This window comes from Coturnix japonica, chromosome 3, assembly GCF_001577835.2.
Source record: "Coturnix japonica isolate 7356 chromosome 3, Coturnix japonica 2.1, whole genome shotgun sequence".
Lineage (NCBI taxonomy): Eukaryota > Metazoa > Chordata > Aves > Galliformes > Phasianidae > Coturnix > Coturnix japonica.
Genome location: NC_029518.1, coordinates 37,783,434 through 37,808,695, shown reverse-complemented (window position 1 = coordinate 37,808,695; position 25,262 = coordinate 37,783,434). Strand labels below are relative to the sequence as shown.

General features: G+C 39.1%; 2 protein-coding genes across 22 annotated transcripts in view; both read left to right on the top strand.

Moving 5' to 3' along the window:
• AFDN (afadin, adherens junction formation factor) overlaps positions 1 to 23,092 on the top strand; it is a 106,907-nt gene extending 83,815 nt beyond the window's left edge. For 5 of the 21 annotated variants that reach the window (XM_015857965.2, XM_015857957.2, XM_015857962.2 and 2 more), the window contains 12 exons: positions 2,133 to 2,198; positions 2,350 to 2,423; positions 3,353 to 3,471; positions 4,464 to 4,658; positions 4,936 to 5,027; positions 5,440 to 5,628; positions 8,209 to 9,231; positions 11,067 to 11,102; positions 14,258 to 14,392; positions 15,815 to 16,328; positions 20,109 to 20,193; positions 20,850 to 23,092. In XM_015857965.2, the coding sequence (XP_015713451.1) occupies positions 2,133 to 2,198; positions 2,350 to 2,423; positions 3,353 to 3,471; positions 4,464 to 4,658; positions 4,936 to 5,027; positions 5,440 to 5,628; positions 8,209 to 9,231; positions 11,067 to 11,102; positions 14,258 to 14,392; positions 15,815 to 16,328; positions 20,109 to 20,193; positions 20,850 to 20,994 (2,673 nt within the window). In that variant the 3' untranslated portion in view covers positions 20,995 to 23,092. The remainder of the gene's footprint in view (positions 1 to 2,132; positions 2,199 to 2,349; positions 2,424 to 3,352; positions 3,472 to 4,463; positions 4,659 to 4,935; positions 5,028 to 5,439; positions 5,629 to 8,208; positions 9,232 to 11,066; positions 11,103 to 14,257; positions 14,393 to 15,814; positions 16,329 to 20,108; positions 20,194 to 20,849) is intronic. The other 16 variants (XM_015857968.2, XM_032443954.1, XM_015857973.2 and 13 more) reach the window with 10 other exon arrangements.
• Positions 23,093 to 23,391: 299 nt separating this feature from the next.
• The window catches only part of KIF25 (kinesin family member 25), a 28,853-nt gene continuing 26,982 nt past the window's right edge, over positions 23,392 to 25,262 (top strand). Inside the window, exons 1-3 of the mRNA XM_015858019.2 lie at positions 23,392 to 23,496; positions 24,304 to 24,537; positions 24,838 to 24,903. Of these exons, the coding sequence (XP_015713505.2) occupies positions 23,392 to 23,496; positions 24,304 to 24,537; positions 24,838 to 24,903 (405 nt within the window). The remainder of the gene's footprint in view (positions 23,497 to 24,303; positions 24,538 to 24,837; positions 24,904 to 25,262) is intronic.

The window sequence follows — 25,262 nt, the reverse complement described above, 5'->3', positions numbered from 1 at the left end:
CTGACCTCCAATGACATGTTGCTTTATCTCTGAAATTACACACAGTGTATGGGAGTAAAGGAGTACTTGGGTGAATCTTGCTAGTGACTCCTTAACCTGTTTGGATCTAAAGGAGCTCACCTTTAGGTATGATAGTGGTTGGTGGCCTAAGAGAGAGTCAGTCATCTTAATCTGCAATTCCCAGTGAAGAGAAGTGGTAACTCTTCTGGGCTGCTTCTGCCGCAATCAGAGCATTACTTCACGTTTCGACCAGTAAAAGCACGTTTTTCCCTATTGCTGCTCCAGTTCTTAATCACTCTTCTCCAACCCTTGGTTTTATTTACCTGGTTTCTGTATGACAAATTCAGTTACACTATTGGTTGCCCTGGTGAACAGCGCATTCATTTAGGGCTTCTCTAACAAGTTCATTCCTTGTAAAAAGCAAAAGCTTCCTATCCTTTGTTGAACTAGTTGCTAATATAGTGGGACAACTTCTTTCTTATCTCATGACAATTTAAATCTAGGAATTCTTGTAAGAGATTTTGTTGCATGCTTCTCGGAAGCCTATGTGTGCCATCATCTGGATCATCCTTCCTCATCTGCTTCACAGTTGGCTTGGGGAAGATGACTTTTGGTTTTCATTGGGTTTTATCTGTCTTCTGACTTGTACAACTGATTCTTGGGGTATTAAGTTAAAAATACATGTATATCCTGCTGTTATTTTAATGTTTCCATAGTGTCCTTTAGTTAAAATAATAATAATACATATATATCTTTTTTTATTACCTTTATATTGCTCCCAGACTCAGAAAGTGTTTTTTCTGTAGTTGTTTACTACAGGTTTGTTTGTTTGCTTGTTTTTTCCTTTCAAGCAATTGTTATGAGAAATGAGGATAGGAATGCTAATCTTGAATCATGGGGCTCAAAGTAATTCCTGTTCTGTGGCTGTTGAGTAAATATTTGGAATTAACTCAAGGTTTAATAAAAAATTAGATCCTTCACCTCTCAGACAACTTTAACATTTGTTTCTGAAGAATTTGCACTTCTTATTCTGCATGGTGGTAATGATGAAAGTGGTGAATCCTCTTGCTCGCAAAAGAAGAAAAGGAGTTGGAAAAGTAGGAGAGTGGGGTTGCATATTCAGTATGAAAGCAGTTTGGGGTGTTACTCCAGAAAACAACGTTACAGTAACAGTTGTTCAATTGAAAAGTTCATGGTAGTTCTAGAGTGTTCTGGGTGATGTGCAGATTAATTGGCATGTTTTGCTATAGTATGTAATGAAATGATTGTGGTACATTGTAAGTGACAGTTTGAGGGTTTGTGATACTAATGTAGACTTCTCTGTGGTGTCTCGTAAATTTGAGCATGTGGATGATGCAACAGCATGGCTTGATGTTCATGTTCTCATGCCTCAGATCCATTGGTTGTCTAGCAATATGTTTAGTGTTAACAGTGCTTTTAGAATTCAGTGGCATACTTCTAGGCAGCTGTTTTATGAACAAAATTGCATGGTTCTGCAGTGGACTTAAATGTTGACTTGATAGTTCTAAAATTCTTACTAGTTACAATGTTTACTTGTTTATCATAAAAGCAAAAGTGCTGTTTGCTTCTTTTTCCTAGGTCCCTATGGTCCTAATAAATGCAAAGTGTTTCTGTTCCTTTTTGTCATGTATGCTCAAAGCAGAATAGGCAATCTGTACTTTACCTTGTGTGGTTTGGGCATTAGCAAGGGGGGTGATAGGGGACAGTCTTTTGCAACAGGTACACAGGTATATTTAAAATATATATATGCATTGAAAAGTGCAAGTATGTCTCATCAGAAGAGGATTAAAACAAACTCCTAAGATAAAAGATTCAGTTGATCAGATTTAGATGATGCCTGTAAACTGTTGATGTTCTTGTATTGAGACCAAATACTCTTTACTTATTGCAGTGTTTTCAGGTTCAAGAAGTCTAATATTAAACTTGCTTTTGATTTTAAGTGAGCTTAACTTTCTTCCATGTTTTTGGTTTTTTTCCAGGCTGTGGAAATAAACCTCTGAATTCTCATTTTATTTTATTTTTATCTGGGCATGTAAAATATTAAATAAAACTGGATGAATGCATAAGAGATTAAATATACATGAGATAAATTGATGTTTCTTTCTTTATAGGGTGCCGGTCAAGACAAGCTTGGAATATATGTCAAGTCTGTTGTTAAAGGAGGTGCTGCAGATGTGGTTAGTAATATTTTTAAATATAAGAGGTTCAAGGATGGAAAGGTCATTTGGAAATACTTTTGAATCCTTTGTTTACTAATTTGTATGAATAATCATTAGCAATTACATTGGCAAATGAATTTTTACTTTTTTATTCTGACTATGTAACTAGGATGGCCGCCTGGCAGCAGGGGATCAGCTGCTCAGTGTGGATGGTCGAAGCTTGGTGGGGCTGTCCCAGGAAAGGTATGAAATGCTCTCTCTTGGTGTCTTTATATGGGGGAAAAAAAACCACAAACTAGAGTGATATGAGGGCTGCTCCAAAAGTAATGCTTCTATATTATTATCTTGGCCCATTGTATCAGAGGTGGATGTTGGTGGTATGGCAGTAGAGATGGAGCCTTGCCACCAGTATTCTGTTACACGCTGTTGCTGTGGAACAGATGGCAGCTGAAGGGAAGTCTGACCAAATAGCATCTGAAGCAATGCGGTATCATTAAATTCCTTCCACTGACATTCAGTGGTGCTTGGTGAATGTTTCTGGAGATTGAATAGTGGATGTGAGTGCAGTGAGGCCTCATAGCAGCTGTGAAACAGTGGGTCACCTCTGCAGATTTTTACAAACACAACATTCAGCTCTTCATCACTGGCAAAAATTCATAGTTAATGGTGGTGACAGTGTTGGAAAAGAGGGTTTTATAGTTGGAGATGTCTGTCTAATAGTGCTCTGTGTAGCAGTGATGTTGTGATCTTTGTCTTAATTTCCATGTAAATAAGTAGGAGGCATTACCTTCAGAGCAATCTACTGCAGAAAGTCTTAAACTCACATGTTTGCATGCTGGGCTTTTACTTTCTCTGTGGAAGATATGGTATTGCTTATTAGGGCTCCAGTTTTTAGCAAACATTCCTTACTCTAATTCTTAAATATTTTGGCTTCCAATTTACACTTGCAGAGACCCTTGCGTGCATGTGATGTCTGTTCAGTAAATTAATCTTCTGGTGTTTTTAAAATATTTATTTCATAATGATTTTAGTTGTTAGTCAGAGACAGGGTGTTTTTGTCATACAATGAGTTATTCGAAAAATATATGAGAAATCACGTCATACAAAATTATAAGGAGAACTAGGAAGTATTGGACTTGATTTTATTTAATTTACCTTGTTATCTGTTGCAGGGCAGCAGAACTTATGACAAGGACAGGTTCTGTAGTAACACTGGAAGTAGCAAAACAAGGAGCAATATACCATGGCCTGGCAACCTTGCTAAATCAGCCATCTCCAATGATGCAAAGAGGTAAAAAATAAAAATGAAAGCTAATATTGATGGCAATAACATCTTTGTAAGAATTAGAATACAGGAAATGCAATTATTCATAGTAATTTGCCAAATTTTACCAAAACATTAAATCAAAAAAATAAATTTAATTGCATAGAAAAGAAGCATTTCTTTTCTTGTGAAAAGACAAACTGACTTTTAAGTAGTATTTAAAATTGTATTTGTCTGATGTGCAATAAATGTTTTGCATTTGTTCATTAAAAAAAAAAAAAAGAAAAAAGTTTCAAGTACAGTAGTGGTTTTGAAATAATTTTTAATTATGGAATATAATGAATACAAACACTATTAGAATTTCAATAGCTTTTCCATCTCTTTCATAAAGGCTTCTCTCTTCATGGGACTTGCAGGCAGAGAGTATAATGTAATTACTAAGAGAGAAAAACAAAACCAGAACCCCCTGGAACATGTTTTGTGATAGGTTTTCATTTAGCTTTTAAACTAAAAATAGCAGAACCTTTGTCTCGTAATTTTTCTATTTCAGATCTTAGAAGTTCTTGGATGTATTTTATTGTTGAACTTAATAGAGCCAACATATAAGTCTTACACAGAATAACTGTGTAAAGGAAGCCTTTTTCTCTATGTAGGATATAGAAAAGAATGGGTTAAAAGAATAAATCCCTATTATCACGATTTACAACACCATTCCAGATGCCATATGCCTCTGTGAATCTCCAAGAGACTTTTTAGTAAGGCACATTTGGCTTTTCCAAACGTTGTATCTTTTCAAAGACTATTTTGAAGCAAAGATTCTTTTTTGAATTAGATGAATCCTGTACAGTTGATAAGAAAGTGGAAGTGTGTATCTGAAGAAGTAACAGGTATAAATTATCAGTTGCTATGCCAGAAACTGAGTTTTTGTGCTAAATGCAAGGTAACTCCTGTTCAAAAAAGAACACACTAGACAGCAGCTAATATAAGTGAAGGGGGAAAATATATATCGACTGTTACAGTTTCTGACCGCCGTGGCTCAGGTAAACCTCGACCAAAGAGTGAAGGTTTTGAGCTGTATAACAACTCCACGCAAAATGGGTCACCCGAGAGCCCCCAGCTGCCATGGACGGAGTACAGTGAACCAAAGAAGCTGCCAGGAGATGACAGATTAATGAAGAACAGAGCCGATCATCGCTCCAGCCCCAACGTAGCAAGTAAGTCAGATTATTATTCTCATAGAGGTCAACGTCTCTTTCACTGACTTTAAGGGCTGTTCAATTCTGAGGGGGAAGGGAAGGCTTATTTGATTAAAAAAAAGGCAGGATTAAGTTTAAATTTGAAATAATGATGTGGTTGTAACGTTTGGAGCAAGCCTCTTGTTAGAATTATTCAAAGCAAAAATCATACTTATGTTGTGAATACTATTATTATATTAAGTTATGTAAATTAATATTAACAGGCATGTAAATGCTTCCTTTAACTTTCCAACAGATCAGCCTCCAAGCCCTGGGGGAAAGAATGCTTATGCATCTGGAACTACCACCAAAATAACCTCAGTCTCGACTGGAAATCTTTGTACAGAGGTCAGAAGTGGCAAGAAAATGCTGGCTAGTAAATTTTGCTTAGCTATCAATGGATCAGTGTGCTTGGGTCAAAGTAGTATCTTAAGTATTTGTACATTATGCTGGTGCTAGTGACAGATTAGTGTTTTTACTTACTATGCCGTAATGAAAGATTAAGACAACTTTGTGTGATTTTATTACTTTTTGTTCATGAAGCTGCAATTTCTTTGGCTTGTGCAATATTGCATGCTTGTTTTCAGACCGTAAAGGTATTAGTCCTAACCACAGTTTATATTTGAAAACCTCTATTCCAGACAAATAATATTCTCACAGGGCAAAACAAAACATTTAAGAAACACGTGGTTAGAAAAACATTCTTAAGAAATCCGTGTGATTAGAAGCTTCTATCTTACATTCATTCTATCTTTTTCAGGAACAGACTCTTCCTCCACGACCTGAAGCTTATCCCATCCCAACACAGACCTATACCAGAGAATATTTCACATTCCCAGCTTCAAAATCCCAGGATCGAATGGGTCCAGCTCAGAGTCAGTGGCCAAATTATGAAGAGAAACCACAGATCCAGGCAGAGAGTAATCACTCAATTAATACTACAATGCAGGTCAGAAGCATTTTTTTTCTAAGTATAAGAGGAAGATGGGGGGAAGTAGAAGAAACTGTTTCACTCCCAGTTTGCTGGAGGCATTTTTGCAGAGCAGTCAACCCTCTGTGATCTCTGAACTGCTGAATATTGGTTGAACCATAGCACAGATAAGGGGGTAACTGTACTTCTGCCAATATTGGCTTGGGATCAGGAACTGTATTTTTTGCTATGGAATTTTTGTTAGCAAGTTATGCAGATTTGTTACCTGGGATGTTTTAAGTCCTTGTTCCTCAGAGCAATGGGGAATGGCTGGTAGTAGGGTTTATCTTGTAAAACGTTTTGTAGTTTTTAGTAAAGTAAACTAAATCCGTCACTCCTCTAAGAAGGTTTATGTGGAAAAAATCTCTTTGCCTGCAGGGTGCATCGTTTAAGTGACAGTGAAGTATTAAAAATGAAATAACACAATATTTTGAAAACTATCCAGGGCCTTTGAAGAAACGCATTCCCTTCTCTCATTAAAAAAAAAAAAAAAAAAAAAAAAAAAAAAAAAAGAAACCCACACTCTTAAAACTGCTTTATTCTTTTCCCTACTTCCATTGATAACTGCCCTGCTATCAAAATGCAGATGCTTCTGAAATGAATTTACCTTTATAAAGTAGAAAGATAATGTCACACTAAATGAGGACTTTACTAAAATCTGTGTAGGAAATGAAATCTTGGTAGTCGAAATCCAGTCACTGGATCTTTCTTTTTCTTCCTTCTATAGTCCACCACGGACAGCTTCATTATCCAGAAACCAAGAAAGGAAAAAAACATTTTTATGTTGTTTGGCTGTTGTTTGGGTTTTTTTCTGCATTTGTTTAATTAAGGCTCAGTATGCTTTACTTTCTGAAAAGCATCATTATCTAAGTTACTTTGTATCATGTCACAGAAACTAACTAGGGAATGATGCATTGAGTAATCCCACATATATTGGTGAATGGGGAGAAAAGTTACTTGGGTAAAAGCTTAGTTCACTGCGTGTTTGTCTCAATTTCAGTACCAAAGATATCAAATCATAGTCCTTCAGTAAAGAAAACAGATGCTATAACCGAAGTAGGGTGGTAATTTTAAAGGAGCAGGCTGTGAGTTAATGAATGTGTCAAGTAACTGTAGAAATATTTTGCTGAATTCCTTTAATTAACTCCTTCAAATTTCATGAATTCATCTCACCTAATCTGAGCTCTGTAGTTAATGTTTGGCTGTCTGTGTAGCTACTGTGGCAGGGGAGGCTAATATTTCCGTTTCTCCTAATGGGATGAACTGCCATCTGCACATGCACCTCTCCCCTGCTTAAAGCAAGCTTAAATGAGTAGCTTAGACAGGGCAGTTAAAACTGGTATGATGAACCCCATCTGTTAAGGCTGTTGACAGGTACAGAATTTGAGCTGTGGTTTTAAGGATTAAGATGTTGAAGCATTTTCATAAAACCAGCGACTAGAACCTTTAGCACCCTACAAGCATTGAAAGTGTAGATGTACTTTTCCCCACCATGCAATACTTCAGATTAAAAAGGGAGGAAAATAGACTTCAATGAATAAAGAAATAAGTCTTTACAGCTTTTCACTGATGTGAAATTTCTGTTTTCTGCTCCAAATTTATTAGCAAACTGTTTGGTTAGGCACATCTTTACAGCAAATCTAACAGAAATAACTGTGTGTTCAGATCTGTTGGACTAATAGAGCATAAAGAATACACTTGTTCATCTCAAAGAAGGCATTATTTTGAGGTTACAGCTAAGGTCATTGATGGAGGAAGAAGAAAAGGAGCGTGCTTTGTTAATCTTCTCTCAGTTGTTGATAATTGGTACATTATGTGTTCAGTGCTTACTATTTCCTGGCATTCAAAGCTTGAATTTTTGCTGCAAGAAAACAGTTAACCAATTTGATAACCCTAATTTAGGGCCTAGTATTCCTTTCCAGAAGGTTGTATAGCACAATGGTACCTCAGGCTTGAATACAGAGAGGCTTGGTGTTTGACACATTAAGTCCATGCCCCAAAAACAGGTAGAACTAGATAGGACTTTTCCATATTCCATACCCATGAATGACTGTCATAATGAGAGTTTCCAGCTGAGTCATCACTCTTATTAACGGGGGAGGATGGGCAGAGGCTCCCTCATCTTTTTTTCCTTAGCGGTCTTTCTGTTTGCCTTCCTAATAGGAAAACCCTTTGTCAAGCCAGCTGAAGCCTGAATGGCAGAGCTGGAATGTTTGTACTGATGGTCCAAGCTACCAGAGCTCTTGTTCTCCTATGGCAGCAAGAGTCCTGAGAAACTCTGTGAGCTGGGGAGGCTCAGCTTAAGTTCTATTTTGTGTTCTTCCTTTTTTCCAGTCCAGGTTTCCAGGCATTTTAGGGGTTGTAAAATCTTGTATCGCTTCAATGAATTAAAATGACTGGGAAGAATATCTTATTGTTCATTATAAGAAACTTAATTGTCATGGAAATTCTGAACTTCTCTAAAAGTAATTACCTTTAGTAGTAAGAAGTTTAGGCTTTAAGTATTTCAGATATGTTTTAATGGAGATTAAATAGATGCTTTGTTTAATTTTTTTCCAGCGTGTGGCTCGATCCCAGGAAGAACTCCGAGATAAAGTTTTCCAGCCAGAGAGGAATCGTTTGGAAGTTGTTATCCGGAAGGACATAGAGTACATTGATCGGAAGTCAGACAGTGATCAGTGGATTAATTCGTCTGTGGATTCTAGCACATCTAGCCAAGAGCACCTGAACCATACATCCAAACCAGTTTCACCTGGTTCTTGCTTAACTAAAAGTGGACCTGGCCGTTGGAAAACTCCAGCAGTGAGCCAGCCGACTCCAGTGGCCGTTTCCCAGCCCATCAGAACAGATCTTCCTCCTCCGCCGCCACCTCCTCCAGTGCATTATGCAGCTGAATTTGATGAACCACAAATGGATTTGCCTCTGCCTCCCCCTCCTCCACCAAACCAAGTAGGAGCACAAGCATCTTCTCAGGTGGCTGCTGCTGAGCGTAAAAAACGAGAAGAGCATCAGAGATGGTATGAAAAGGAAAAGGCACGTTTGGAAGAAGAACGAGAAAGGAAACGGCGTGAGCAAGAGAGAAAACTGGGCCAAATGCGTTCACAGCCACTAATTCCTCCCCAGCCTGTGGTTCCTCCTGTTCCCCTTCAGCAAGTGAAATCGGATAAAACTTCAACTTTCCAGAGGTCTCAAGAAACAGTCATTCGAGAGTTGCAGCCACAACAGCAGCCTCGGACTATTGAGCGGAGAGATCTGCAGTACATTACTATCAGCAAGGAAGAATTGTCCTCTAGTGACAGCCTCTCTCCAGATCCTTGGAAAAGAGATGCCAAGGAGAAACTGGAGAAGCAGCAGCAAATGCACATTGTGGACATGCTGAGTAAAGAGATTCAGGATCTTCAGAACAAGCCTGATCGTACAGCTGAAGAGAACGACCGCCTGCGCAAACTCATGCTGGAGTGGCAGTTCCAAAAGCGACTTCAGGAATCCAAACAAAAGGATGAAGATGATGATGAAGAAGAGGACGATGATGTGGATACGATGCTTATCATGCAGCGACTGGAGGCAGAAAGAAGAGCAAGGGTAAAATGGGATAATCCTTTCTAGACAAAAGTGTAGTAATTGTGTGTGTTGGTGGGTTCTCTGGATTTGAGTATTTTGATCTCCTAATAGGGTAAAGGAGAAGGGAGCTTTCTTGGCTGTCTTTAATTTTAAAGTTACTGTAGGAGCTTTCGTTTGCTTACAGTGGCTTCACCAGTTAGACAATAAATTATGAAGGTGTAATAGCTACCTATTACAGAATGTAAGTTGGCAGTCAAATTTACTTTTCTTGTTGCAGCTTCAGAAATTTCCTGTGTACAAAGGGATTTAGCTGGGTAGCTGGACCAGGATTAGAAAGTTAAACATTGGATGGAATTTGCTTACAGGAACTCAAGCAAAAATATTTGAAATTATGAAAATCTGTAGCAGAATCAGGAACAAAAAACATGTTTTTTCCATCAAATATTTTTTTACCGGTAAGAGTTCTTACGTATAGTCTTGGAACTGAAATGGACACTGAATACATGATACCAGGAAACAGAGTTTCCACCACGTTGGTCCACTCCAGTCAGAGGCTGGGGGATGAGGCAAATGTTACCTTTGTATTTTACCACCACCTCTGTGGTGACACTGACAGTGCTGGGTGGAAGCATTAGGCTGAGCCATGTCATTTCATGTGTTGTAAAAACTCAAGTACCCTGCCTAGGGCTCCAGCTTGCAGATTTTGCATGGTGTACAGTTCAATCAGCATCAGATGGGATTTGCTTACCTTAGCTTCAGCGCAGTAAAGGATCATAATATACATACGAAGACGATGTATCTGATTAGTCTGATAAAAGTTTTATCACTCCACTGCTGGTTTCTATCTCTCTGAGTCTTTTGAATCTCTTGCTGTTGGGAAACAGTTCGTGTAGGAGAATTTTTCTTCTCTGAATAGCACTGATACCAAAGTTACATACCAATAACTATGCTTTCATAGGCTGAATAACTATCTCTGTAATTCACTGTCTTCTGTTTACCTTGAAAAGTTGACTTAATTCTGTGATAAAAAGTTTCTACTTGTTGATAAGTGTTTGCACGTGTATTTTGGCAATCAGAAATTGCTATCAGCTTGAGTAATATTTGATTTCAGGATTGTTTTGGCAGCTTGATTCTCTAAACTTGCTTTTCTCGTGTTTGTTGCAGTCTGCATTGCTTTCCTTTTTTCTTGTGGCTAATTTTGTTACTGTTTAAAACAATGGATACCTCAAGCTTGGAAACTGAAGAAAGGAAAGGATAAATGTATCTTTGGTGGAATGCTTGTGTTAAAGCTCAGCACTGCTAACATGTAATTTGTAGCACGAAGGCAGTTACCTCTAGGCATAAAAACCCATATAGAACTGCCATTTTCACAAAAATCCTTAACATTTTACTCTAGCAAAACTAAAAAAGCCATATGTTGTTATTGAAAAGCCAATTGCTTTGCATAGTGTTTTATCAGCCTTCTTAGCAAGTGCTGGATTTCTAGTACTGTTTGTGCATGAAGTTCCTCCAGCATTTTGGAACATTTTGAAACTAAAAAATAACAGTTGTTTTGAGCAGAATTGATGTTTGCATTTGAGTTGCATTTCACTGTCTGTACTACTAGAGATGCAATAAACAGCATCTGTAGAGAAAAACTGAGCTTTTGAATGAGTTTAAACAGTACTCATTAAAAAGAAGAAGAAAGAATTATCTGTTTCCTTGTCTGTATTTCAGGTGTTTGTGGAGTTCAGTTTGTCTTTCTAAAACATCTGACTTAACAAATAAAAGAAAATGCTTTTGAAATAGAACAAGTCTAACCTATCTTTGTTTTCACTGTGCATCTCTCTTTTTTTCCTCTTTCTTACTACCTGCAGCAGACTGCTGTGCCAGCAATCTCTGTTCTAGACTTGGTATGTTTGTTTCTTTCTCCTTAATATCTTTCACGTTTCAATTTCTGATGTTAATAATAATTGTCTTCTGTGCTTTGGATGATGATTTGCCATCTTTGGGTGTTCAAAAATCATTTTGATACAATGAACAGTAAGTTAACTGTAAGCATGCATTTGAGTGTTTCCAGATGTGGTGACTCCTTCCCCCGTGTTTCTCTCCTATTAGATGCTGTGTTCTGCTTGCAGGCTTGATTTGTTTGTTGTAGCAGCAGTCTGATATAAAATAGTGTAGTTGGTGTTTTGTCACTGCGTTTATGGCATCTTACTAAGCAGTTTGAGTGATCAAACTGTGAGGTAACATTTCTTCCTTTCTCTCCCCCTTCATTCTTGTTTTAGAACAGTTGTAGCAGCACCATTCCCTTCCGATTTCAATTGTTCAGAGAGCCTAATAATACAGAATATTTAAATTCAGTTGATAACAAACGTGCATGGCTTATTATGATTTAACATAGTACTTAGCCACGCGCTGAAACCTGCTGTTACACATGTGGAGTTTCCCATTGATGTAAAAATGGACTGTAAACTCAGGAATTGCTTCTGAACTAATATTTCCAAGTAGGTCATATAAATTTGTGATTACTAAGTTACCATATTTTATTTTCCTGAATTTCAGGTGCAGATGGTTAATGCTACTGTCTGTTGTCTAAAACATGGCAAGCTTTCAACCTGAGGCATTAACCTCTAGGATTTCAGTTAATTCTGTATTTTATTGCTCTCGTTGGGAATGGGTTATAGAACTGCATCTCCTTCGGAGTATTCTGTATCATTAGTATGCTAGTTTGAAAGAAGGGTAATGCTTGCAAGTCCTGTGAGTATCATTAACTTGTGTTGCTAGAAAAGAACTGTAAGCTTCACTGTTCAAAATATGGATTGGGATATTTCTTCACTTCTTTATTTAAAAAACAAAACACGGGCTTTTAAAATTCATATTCAAGTATAGCATACTTATAACCGCATCTGAAATACTCAGTTATGTGTTTGTGTGGTCCATTAGTTCTGAGCAGTTGGCAGCAGAGAAAGAAGTGAAGCGTGTAAGCTTGTTGAAGTAATTGACAAGCAGAGTTTTCAGATGCAGTATCTAGCAATATTTTTACTTATTGCTATTCCTATTTATTTAGTTGTTTTGCCAGTGCCTTGGTATGTGGACCTGTGACCAGGTAGATAAGGTTCATGACCAAGTAGGCTGTAAGCTCCTGGACCATTCTGCTATAGAAGGCTGTGTGAATTCAGACAGTATCGGCAACCTTAAAAATGAGTTTGGCAAATTCAAAGGCCTTGCATCTGAGAGTAGCTAATGAGAGGACTCCACAAGAGGATGCAACCCTTGTGCAGTGCTGAGTTCTGGGGAAATGGCAGTGCACCATATGGGTTCATGGCCTGAACCAACAGAGGGTTTATTCATCAGAAATAAATAGGTATAAATGTAAAGTTCATCTGGAACTTTATTTAAAGCATTCTAAGCAGTGCTTGGAGAAATGAGTTTTATCTGGCTTCCTTCAAGCATGCCAATCCCACGCCTATCTTCGCATTTCTGATACTCCAGAATTCTCTCTACTTCCCTCTCCCTATTATCCTCCTCTGACTGTTAGCTGAGGGCCATGTAAGGATCTTGAAAATCTGGTAGTTCCATGTGAATTGCATAATATTGTATGCAACCACAAACACACGCCTTCACGCGCTCTGGCATGCCTTGCCATACCGCTGCTCCCTGGCATGCTTTGCCATCCCGCTACTCCCTGCCATCCTCTGAAAGCTCCAGAGTAGAAACTAGTCTACTAATCATTCAAGAAATGAAATATCCCTCAGTAATAGCTACTGGATGCCTGTTTGTACTTCCTTTATTATTTCTGGCCTTTGTCCTGGGTGTTATGTTAGAATAGGCTTTGATTTGAATAGGTTGTCTTCCAGATATTATGTTGACATAAGCCCCTGTATGGTACCCTGCCTAGTTTTCCCTTCTTAGTTAAGTTCACAAGCAAATATAACAAAGAAAAAATACTAGCTCCCCTTTGCTACTAAGCACAAAGGTATCCATGCAGTAATCTGGAGTCGGTAATTACAGTGTTTAGACCTTTACTCTAAATGTGACTAGGACAAAGTCAAAGAGTTCTGTATTTTTCTCTTCTGTGCAGTTTTTCCTTTTTTTTTTTTTTTAAAGAGGAAATCACTTCTCTTCCATTAACTCATCTGAATTAGTAACTGTCTTTCCTTTTGACAACACTGTCTCCTCTGCTAAAACAATGTCTTCTTAATAAACAAGACAGGCAAGTTAAGTACAGCATGTAGCAAAGTATGGCAGTCAGCGATAGGATCTTATAAAAAACATCACTTTGAAACATGTCACAGTAAAAAGCAAAGCAGGATGTAGTCTACTTAGTTTCTGCTTATGAATGTTGTTAGGTCAGTAAATACTCCTATCCAACAAGAGCAGTTCCTGTTAGCTTTAGAGAACCGGACAAAGTTTGCATCTTAGCTAATTTTTCTTACCTGTGCAGTGTTTACCACAAACACGTATGAAGCATAGTTGTCTCTTGGACACGAGTTGTTCTTGTGAGCAAAGATTTCTTTGCCTCGCTCTGCTTTTTCCAAAACACATCTATTGCAGTTACAGAGGGAGATTTTATTTATCTCCTGAGACTATTTGCAGACTTGCTGAATGAACGTGTTACTTTAAATGGACTGACCCTTTGACTAACGAGTCGTGATTTTCCAGTGCTTAAATACTAATCCCAAATGAAAAACCAATTGGCTGCTAAAGCTGTGGACCGTTGGTTCCAAGTACTTAATTTCACTTTGCTGTGCCTATGAGACTGATAGCTGAAGCAGTCTGGAGCATGTGTCATCTCAGTCTTCTGCTAGGGGTTCGTCTCTGCCTGCTTTTAAGTGTGTAGTTCGGCGCATCTCTTGTATTCCCAGCTTTTATTCTTAACAGGGACTTGAGGGAAAACAATGTCAGAGTGCGCTCTTTACTGATGAAAGCAGTATTGTTAATCTGCAGTACAGCACTGTCTACTGAATTAGTTGTTTTTAGACACAAATGCTCAGTTTATAGGGGTGGGGTTTTTTTAACCTCTTCCTGTGCGAGTGATTAAAAATTAAAGGTGTGTCTCTGTTAGTTACAGGATGAAGAACGCAGACGGCAGCAACAGTTGGAAGAAATGCGCAAGCGAGAAGCAGAAGACAGGGCCAGGCAGGAAGAGGAACGACGTCAGCAAGAGGAGGAGCGAACCAGAAGAGAGGCAGAAGAAAAGGTTATGGTCTTCTGAGGGCACCAGGAGTTCTTACAGGCCTCTCCTCTTTAGCCTGGCTAGTAACAGCTCAGTTTGGGGTCGTCAAGGGTTAAATGCACCAAATTAGTGATAAGGGTCATGGCCTATGGCTTAATTTTGCCAATATGTTTATTTTAAAATAAAAAAAAAAAAAAAGAATTGAGCAAATTTGTGATGGCTAGAGGCCGGCACTATTGCAGAAGTTATAGAGTAGGCATTCCAGCTGAGGGTTCTCAGCAGTGACAAAGGCTTGTTTGCAGAGCCTTTTGTAGAAGAATTAATGCTAAAACCTGTTGCATCTCCTGGTTTTCTCAAAAATAGGCTTTTTTGGTTTCTAACAGTGATGTAGTGCTACCAAATGATGTGTATCACACACTTGAAGAGATTTTCACTGACAGATCTGGACTGAGGTGCTTGTGCATCTTCCAGCCAGGAGCTCAGTACCGTCTGACCACCCTGATGGCTTTAGGGACAAGCATAAGGAAATTAGTTTCTTGTCCTTGCTCTAGATAAACAAGATCAGATTTATTGATTTGTTTATTTTAGAGTACCAGACTTGGTGCTGAGCAGCTAAAGTGGATAGTGCTTAGACTAAGTATTTTTTGTAATGTGTGGTTTCCAAATACACATCTTTATGTGTTACCAAGCTACAGAGCAAATTGTGAAAAAAAATAAATGCATTAATTTACAGTGCAGCTTAGAAAAGAGCCAAACAAAATTAAATGCTATGAAGTTTATAAACAATAAAAATCTTTAAAACTGGAAAGTACAGTCACGTTTCGTGACTTTTTCGGTGGTAATTAGCCTTGTGTATCATATGCACATGTTCTTAGAAAGGTGCTTTTTATAAATGCTTCTATGAAAAGCATCACTCTATGTTGGCTTTTAAAAGGCTCTTTGTAATTGGATTTTTATGTGAAAGTAGTTTTCCTGCTAATCATACTTGAAGCTTTGTTAGGAGTCGTGTTCCAAGGCTCTGTTGTTCAGTTTACATTGCATAAGCCTGCAGTAGGATTATAAAGTTCCTTTTTTAAGACGGTAGTTAATTTTAGTTATTTTCTCTCCCACGGATTCACGACAGCCTTAGTGAATATACCCATTATTAACTGTAGTTACATTTTCAGTAATAAATACAGGAGTTGCCCTTAGTTCACGTAGGCAGTTGCTTTGAGATTTACACTGCCTCTAGTAAACCTGGAAATAACAGCAATGCTGTGTTACAGGGAGAAGGCCTTTTTTTGTAGTAGTAAATAATCTTTGTATGAGTTCATGTAGAAGTGTTGCTTGTAGCCAAAAAAGGAGACAAAAAAAAAGATGTTTGTAGCTCTGATGGAAACTCAAAGCTCCTAGATTGCAATGCCTGTCATACTGACCGCTGTGTTTTTTTCTCCTCTGGATTTGCAGAGGCGACAGGAAGAGGAGTATTACAATCGCTTAGAGGCTGAAAGGCGCAGGCAGCACGATGAAGCAGAACGAAGATTGCTGGAACCAGACGAGCCTGGTCTGTACAGACCTCCACTTCCACGGGAATATGAACTCCCATCCCCAACCCCTTCATCTAACGCTCCTCCTCCCCCACCTCAGCGAAACACCTCTTACCTCAAAACACAGGTCCTCTCCCCTGACACGATTTATACTGCCAAGTTTGTTGCATACAATGATGATGATGAGGAGGAGGATTCCAATCTAGCAGGTCAGGATAAGTACTCCAGCACAAGAAAATCTTATGGTGACTTTCCTCCTGCCACCCTTAAACCACAGCAGCCCTCCCGCCAGCCTCGCCCAGTTTCAGATGGCCTCTTTCTTTCCAACTCATTCCAGTCATCTCCAGTCAATGCCAACAGTACTGCTGCCAAAAAAAGTCAGCCCCCGCCCCCACCAAACAAACCGAGTTTCATCCATGCCAGCGGCTCTAAAGGTAGACACCATGAAATCGATCTTCTCCACGGAACTGTCCTCACGTTCTCAACTCTGATGCTGTAGATCAAATCACTTCCTTTGTGATTTTTTTCCACTTAATCACTGTTTTCACTATGGTGATCTAACTTAAATCCTAATATTAATGTGAATCTTCCCATTTTTAATTGTTTTGATCTCTCAAATTTCCTTGTTCCTTACCCCAACTCTTCAAAAGCAAAATTTCATCTTTCACACAATGAAATCAAATTTATTTTAACTGTTACTCAACCAATTCAAAGTACTGTTGGTTTTGGCTCTCACTCTGTATCTTTCAGTGATTTGTTTTGTATAACCACTGGTTACTCAGGGCATCTGGAAGTGCATCTTTCTTGAACACAAGAATCTTCTGTTGGGTTCGTGATCAGAGCTATCCGTCTGCTTTTGGATTTGGTACCAGGGTTCTCTCTCTTAATAATGTGTGCAAATGGCTTTAAAATGACCTTTCTAGGTATAGCTCTTAAGAGCACTAAGAGCTATATGGAACTTGCAGTAAGAAAGTTGAATTCATTCAGCACCATTTCTGTACCTCTTTGTACGGTGCAGTTTTCATGTAAACAGGGACAAAATCTAAATTCCATCTGTGCACCCTGTGCCTTGTTCTTCCCCTGCCCCTTTCCACACCCTTATATTTTGGTGCCTCCTCATCTTGTTTCTCTTATAACTCCAAGTGGACAACCATAACGGAGTTAAATTTCAAATAGAGTTCTAGTTGCTGGTAACTTCAGAACCATATTTTATCTGCAGATTACAAGTTTAGTTACACTAATGAATTTAACGGTGATTCAGTATAAAGTTCCATGCTAGTTTTCTTTGAACCTGATTCAAAGGAAAAATCTTACACACTTAACTCTTTGAATATGCAAGTATTCATGAATCCTACTCTGTGTCCAGTTTACGAATGTGGGAGTTTCATCTTTAAACAGCAGCTTCTGCCAGCATTTCCCCTACATTACTCTTGTGTATTCTTCCAAAGGGAGTGGCAGCCATGATGTTCTCCTTGTTTGATCTTTTTGCTTCTGTTAGAATTCAGGCACAGAACAGGTACCGTTTATCAGAAGCATCTCTGTCACAGCTGCAGTCATGTAGCAATGCAGTTTAGAGAACGCATGAAACTGTACAAGTGCACAATACTCAGTGCTTCTTGCCTGCATTCTTTTCAGCTGAGGCTCAAATTGTTTTCCAGTCAGAAATCTTGTACTTTGCAGGTCGTATTTGTTTCTGATGCAGACAGCTTCCAGGATCACAGATAAGCTCTGCACAATAATGTGTAGTTTTGGTATTCCTGAAGGGTTAGAGTTTAGCTCTGTAACAATTACTGCCAACTACTATTGTTGACACTGAATAGTGTCATTGCTGAGGGTCAGTACAGCATCCTAGATGTGTAAAATATATCCTCACTATTAATCATTTTAAAGAGAGAAAAATAGGTTTATTTAATCTAGTATTGCCTGTGAGATCTCTTGATGTATTGGCCCCTATGGATTCTACACATTCATCAGTCACTCCTCTCTTTCTCTACCACTGGTTCTAAATCTTAAAAGAAAGTGAGAAAAGCTTTTGCTTTTCACTTTTCAGTCATTAGATGGGAATATGTATGTAAGACACACTATAGTATCTGTGTGCTGCATTACAAGTGCAGATATTTCAGTTACATGCAAGCAAGTCCGCTGATAAACTCATCGAGACTGTTCTCAAATCTGTTTTCTATGAGAAGTAGTCTAGTTTTCAAACTCATACTGCATGGAATTAAAGAATGACAAGAACTATACATAAAAGATTCTCTTTAAACACTTAGACTACATTGCCATCTGCCCCTCAGGAATGTTCTGAAACAGGCTTCTGATATGGAATTTTAGTGCTGTACATACGTACTGAAGTTTTGTTCCTTCCAAGTACTTTCTTTTTCTCTTATTTGACAGTGAATCAAGTATAAATATGCCTTTCGTCACAACACATAGAATCCAAAGGCCCTTTCTTCCTTTCCTTATTTGGCATTTTGAAAGCTGAATATGTAATAAATTAAGTCTGGAACTATCCATCGCTAGTTGTCACCACCACTCTTGCTGCCTCCCATCATCCAAAACCCAGAATGCCATTTCATATTTAACCACGTCTCCCAATCCTCCTGCTTTCTGTTAACTTCTGCGGAAAGATGAATCTCAGGAAAGTGAAAATTTCAGTGATACTTTGTGTGTGTATGTGTTCGTTCCCTGGAAAACATTCAGAAGGACAACCTACAAAGACTTGGTTAGGTTTTTTGGTAACAGTTAAGGAATTTTGTAGTATGATGCTTCACCTTTAATAACCTAATTCATAAACCATACAACTAATTCTGAATACTCTTATTTCATAATTTTTAAATTAGCCATGAGAACAGGTTAACCTCACCTGATTGCTCAAGCTTCTATGAAGACTGCCTGCGTAACGTACAAAGCCGTTTGCACAAAATGCAGAATTCACTGTGCAGTTTACCATCTCCCATCTCGCTGACTCTTGTTACATTACTGTCCTTTACAGTTCTTTTCTGTTCTGAATGCTAACTCTAGTAAACCACGCTTCTGCAAATTTTGCTCTCGTAACCTTCTTCCACTGGGTTGCTTAAGACTATTGGCTCCACCAACTAGCCAAGAGAAAAGCCAACATTGATATCAGAACTGCTGTTGGAAAGCAGGTGGAACATGTGGAAACAGTTTGTTCTAAGTAGGGAAGGGTGGTACCAAATGCATGTAAAAGGAATAAAATTCATAATTCAACCGTGGCATATCTAGTATGATTTGACCCACTACAAATTTGGAGTGAAATATATTTAGCCAATAGTGTGCTTGCTAAATTGACCTGTGTCTTCCAGCCTCATACCATCTCTTTTATTCAATACTTGTGAGAAGTTATGGATACCAGTGGAAGAAGCAAACATTTCCTTCTGTACAGAATAAGGTTCACAAGACATAACGTGCAATATTTGAGACCAGAACTGTCTGGAGACAAATCTGACGCTTTATTTTTCACTCATCCTGACAGTCATTAAGAGAAATACGGTCTTGAATGCAGTATAAATATAGTGAGCTTTCTGATTGGAAAGAAAAGGTTTTGTCTTGTGGCCTTTAGAAAGAATTAATGTGATGTGTAAAATCTGTGTGTTGTATCAACTTGAACTAAAGGTGCAGTGCTGCAAGATTGAAATTTAAGATGAAATCATGATGCTTGAAATTTAAGACAAGAGCCAGGGGTGGGAGGCATCTTCTAATACATACATCTTACGTGACCAGATGAAATAGAGAAAAAAACTCTGATTGCTGAATTACTAAGATGCTGTATAGTAATCGTTGATTACTTTTAGCTTCCCAAATAGAGCAGCTGCAGCTAACAAATTTCCTGTAGAGTTTGTTACGGGATAGTGAAGCATGTTGCTCTTTCAGTTGTCTTGAACTTTCAATGTCTGTCTTGCAGTATACCATAATAAGATAAAGACCGTGATTTACTGTGTGCTAAATAATCTTAAAATATATATATGTTCCAATTTAAGATTTGGAATAAAGAATTATGGCTGTTGTGAGAGGGCATGGAATTCAGTAGCATTGTTCTTAAATATTGCACAAGTCAGATGACCCTCTACATTTAATTTCTGATTCTGGATTGAGATGATTTAGTGAAGGAAGCACTGCACCTTTTTGAAGAAATACAGTATAAAACTTCTGCCTTGCAACTGCTGCCCTTCAACTTGCTTTTTCTTTTGCACAAGGAATAAATTCATACACTGGATCTTCGGGAGCAGCGGTCGGGGCCCATGAGGTTTATCGGGATCCAAGAGACAAGCGATCTAAAAGGTGACACCCGGGAGTCCCTTAAGCATTAACTTTGAGTCATGTAATGTAGTTAACTTCTGCAGTACTTTCTGCTGTCACATCTCTGGGGGCTATTGAAGAGTTCTGCAGTTGTCTGTGGCATATCTTGGGTTATAAGGAAATGCAGATTCCACACAAGTCTTTAGGTGATCTGAAGTATTACTTTAGATTTTACTTTGCATTTAAACTTGCACAGAATTGAATAAAATACAGGGGGGCTGGATTGCAGCCCCAACTATGTACTTCAGTACTCATAGCTTTGTTGACCAAGGCATATGTGGTATGTATGTATTCAGTGTTTTTCCTAAGCTCTTGCTGCTGTAGGAAGCTATAACAGCAATGCTGTGCTGCTATAGACAGAGCCTTAGTTACACCTGTGCTACACTTTGAAAATAGGCAGAGTAATATAATTTGTATTTACATGCCAGAGATGGTTGTGATCTACTTCTGCTAATCCAAATGACAGCACAGTGTCAGAATTGGAGGTACGTGTGGGGAACAAAACCTTGCGGAAGACTAAACCAAGACTCTTCTGCTGTAGCAAAAACTCTGCCAGCTAATGCACATCACTAAGAATTATTGTATTGAAGGATATTGTAGATGAGAATGATAACAAAGACTTTCTTTTCCCTTTCCAGTCAAGATACAGATGTACCTGGAGCACCAGAAAATTTGACGTTCAGGGAGCGCCAGCGACTTTTTTCACAGGGTCAAGATGTATCCAATAAAGTCAAAGCCTCTAGGAAACTAATGGAACTGGAAAATGAGCTGAACACAAAATAAGATGAAAGCACCTTATCAGATGTATCTGAAGATCTCAGAATGGAGGGATTGCGATGAGGGGCACTACTAATGAACAGAAAATGACTATTTTCCAAAATGAGTGACTTTGATTCCTCTATATCTAAGACTGTTAATTAAGATTTAGAGATGTCGCAATAGCAAGAAAACTGATAACTTTGCCAGGAGCTTGTGGTTTATACGATGAAAGCACTGTAAAATTTTAAAGATACGAATCACGTGAAGGTAACTCTTTTCTTTCTGTTTGGGGGGTTAAGTTCTTTGTGCACCAGACCAAGTGGCACTTGTCAAAGATAAGTTCTGTTTCCTGGTGTTTCACAGACACACTTTTTCTTTTAGCTGCTGAGCAGAGAGAGTGAGAATAGCTTGAACTGCCTAAACTAAACTGTGCACTAGAAATTAGTACTATAGGTTGTTAGTTAAGAAGAGGATATCTGGGCCACTGTCTTATGTAGACTCTATATGCAAGTTTGCTGTATTCTGTGGTGTTCATACAATGATCAGCCTGTCAATACCATGATTTAGTATTGGGATAACACCCGCTCTATAGGTAAAACCTTGGGATGAAATACTTATATTCCTACATATTTGTTGGGTCTAAAAAATGGAATTTATCTGTAGTGATGGAAAAGTCTGTGTTGATGCACCCCAGTTATTTGTGCACCAGGCTTTCAGAAATGTGAAGGTGAAAAGCCTAGGGTTGTTTGCTTCATTAAAATACCATAAACAATAGATAGGAGGCTATGCTAGTTTAGTTGCCATTCATCAGCTAGGACCAAAATGTTTGTCATGTGTTAAAGGCAAGGATTTCCATTTTCAAAGTCAGTAGAAAAGATAGGTGAGTTTTCCCGGAGCAGTAGATGAGAAGTTACTAGGCAAGTAGACGTGGAATGGTATTGGTAAATCTGCTATTAGCAGTTCAGCAATATCTTTGCTTTGAGGTTGGTTTTATTGTTGTTGTTGTCCTATTTTGTTGTTGTTTTTTCCTATGGAGAAGTGAACTGGCATATTAAAGGGGAAGAAAAAAATCCCTGTAGTGTGAAGCATTGAATAGTGCTGGCTGGGAGTGGGAATGTTAGTAAGACCTGGTCTGCTGGCAGCAATGCATTTCTACTCGTGCTGAAGAAGCAGTGCTAATAAGCTCTTCTTTAGTCTAGCTGGCTTTACTAACATCCTGTCACTGTTGTACTGAGAATATTTTTGGCAGTTCAAGCTATTTTTTCACACTGTAATAGCCTTATTTAATTTTAAATTGTTAATCTCTTTCCTCCCACCGTTTCCTCAGCTATGCTTATGTGGCTGATGATGCTGGGAAATAAGGACCTCATCAGAGTTTTTCTCATTGTGTGATGTTAAGACAATATATATTGTGATTCCAAACAAATTTTCTATTTGATAAAGCCCTTTACTGGCTTTAGATGATTTTTTTTTTCCTGTATCATATTGTTCTCTTATAAATATATATTTAGGGAATTGTGCACACTTCCAAATACAAAGGGGTAGACTTTCACTGCCTTAGGAAAGAAATCACTTTTAATAAGAGTTGTATGATAAATAAATGCAAGTTGATGAAAATTGGAGTGTAAATATTTTTTACGTACTTCAGGTTTCTTATTTGAAAGTGTGCTTTTACCGTTTCACCTGTTAAATATGAAGTAGAAGATTAAACCGGTTCCAAGTGTTAATGAAGGATCTGCATGCTTGCTATGTCTGTTAATCAGGAACAGCAAGCCTCTCCCAACTTATCTTGAGAACACTAGCAGCCTTACAGTGACACGTTTTTCTTAAGGGAAGAAAAAACAAACCTTATGCTGTGGCTGAATTTACTGTTGCTGCTAGAATCTGAAAAAAAAAAAAAAAAGGCTTAGCAAAAATAAATAACTAAATAAACCTATAACCTTCAGTTGAGTGGATTTGGCCGCTATTGGGCATTCAGGTCAAGTGTGAATATGTGTAAAAGTGCTTTTCATATTTGTCTGTGCATTATTATGAAAAACATCAAAACTGCTGTAGTTTCCCATTTCTACTGTATTTCACTTGCAACCTATTTTTAATAAAGTTTGTATTGTATTTAACTTTGCATTAAATTTTTTTTTGTACTCTTTGCTATGTGACTCCACATTCGCAGCTGTGTTACCATAAACCCCAGTGGCTGTTTTTAATGTTTCCCTTACCTTTTAAAATACAAGCCAAGTCAGTGCGTCTCATAATGATGGAAACCTGAAATGAGTTTCATGTAGAGAGTCAACCAGTGAGGCTCATCCTCACAGATCAGTGGGGAGAGTTTAATGTTCGATACCTGTACAAGTGGTTTTTACACCTTATCCATCCACTTATGAAATACTAAGAGTTGGTGGGGTCAAATATGCAGGCTAACCCATGGATTCTGGTGAACGTAGTGTGTTTGTTTTCTCCTCCAGTGCAAAGTGTGTTTCTGAGAATGAAGAAGAACCTGGAATGCAACTTGTTTTGGAAAAGGTGATTGTGAGTAATACTGGAACCAGAGTCCCCATTGTGATTGCTGTGGTTAAAAGGCATTTGAATGATGTTACTCCTGTTGCTGTATTTATAACACCACATGACTTGCTTCTTGATAGGAGACAAAAGTTGAAGTTCTGTTTGAGGAGGGCAGAGGTGGGAGTTTGACCACAGTGAAGTGCTGTAGATTCCAGCTGCTGTAGCTGAGTGTCTGCTGCAGGTGGGATTGAGAGCCCTGTGAACTTCTTTCCAGGTGAGTACCTTCATCACACTCAGAGGGTGGGTGAAGCACTGGAACAGGTTGCCCAAGGAGGTTGTTGATGTGGATACCCCAACCCTGGAGGCATTCAAGGCCAGGCTGGATGTGGCTCTGGGCAGCCTGGTCTGGTGGTTGGCGACCCTGCACATTGTAGGGGGTTGAAACGGGATGATCACTGTGATCATCACAACAAAACCAGCAATAACAATAACCTTCACTAAGAATAGTGGAAAAAAAGACATGCAGGAACCCTCAATGGTTTGCTGATGAGAACAGGAAAGTGTTTGGCTCTTCCTCCTGTCGAGTCAGATGATGGTTCTGTTGCCTGGGGGCTGTGTGGCTGAGAAGGCAAAGCTTCACAGCTTAAGCAGGTTTGTTTCCTAGCTGTAATGGCAGATAAACTGCTTAGGAAGACGAGCAGCGTGCAATTAACCTGCTTGGACAATGCCCGTGTATTCTTAGGAGCAGTTGAATATTCAGGATCGCCCTCCAGTTACGGATGCAAACTGAGTAATTAAATATTGTATTTAACGCTGTATTACAAACAACACGAGCTGTCCAGCCCGAGCAGGAACGAACAGCTGGGAGGAGGCGGCCGTCTCGGGCAGCTTCGTCGTCCTCCCCGTCGCCGCCCCCGTCAGTGCCGGGGATTTAACCCTAACCCTCCCTGGGTGCTGCCGCTCGGGGAGACAAGCGCCGATCGGAGCGGTGCGATGCGGCCGCGGGGAGGGTTCGGTCCGGGCCCGGTGTGGGCACAGCGTGTCCGGCAGCTGGAGCACAGAGCGAGAGTGAGCGCGGAACGGGGCGAGGAGCGACGGACGGGCGGAGGGCGGGGATGGTGGGAGGAGTAGAGCGGGCAGTGGGGCTGCACCGGGCTGAGGAGCCCCGTTCTGCTGCTACAAGTGGGTTCCGATGTGAGCATCCCCAACGCAGCGGGTGCTGTCGCCACTTTGTGCCCCTGTGGCACAAATCCCCTTCCAGCACAGCAATGAGAAGTATTATCGAAGAGATGTTCATCAAACTCATATTTACATCACTTTGACTTCTGTGGGTTTGCGTGTGTTTTTATTGCTTTCTTTTTTTCTTAGACCCAAGAAGAAAGAATAATTGTCCTGGAAACTGAAAATGCTGCCCTTCATCTAAAGCTTGCAGCGGTAATTATTGTTTGTTTTTCCAATTAGGACCATTCATATACTACAGGAACCGTACTGAGTTGTGAACAGACAAAGGTGCCTGGTTATATGTCTTAATAGCACATGTCTTAATAGCACATGTACTGGGCTTGTCCAGGAAAGGCAGCACTGGCAGAAGTCAGCTACAGAGCGCACAGCTATGATGGTTGCCCTCATTTCCTTTTTTAGAGGGATATGTTGCTTCTAGAGCAATATTGAAACAAGCAGCAGCCTGTGATAACGTTTTGCATCTCCGAAGGTAAGGCTTCAAAGATTAAGGGAACAATAAATATTTATCCATGCCTCTAGTCCAGAGCCAGCTGTGAGAACTGGTTGCAACC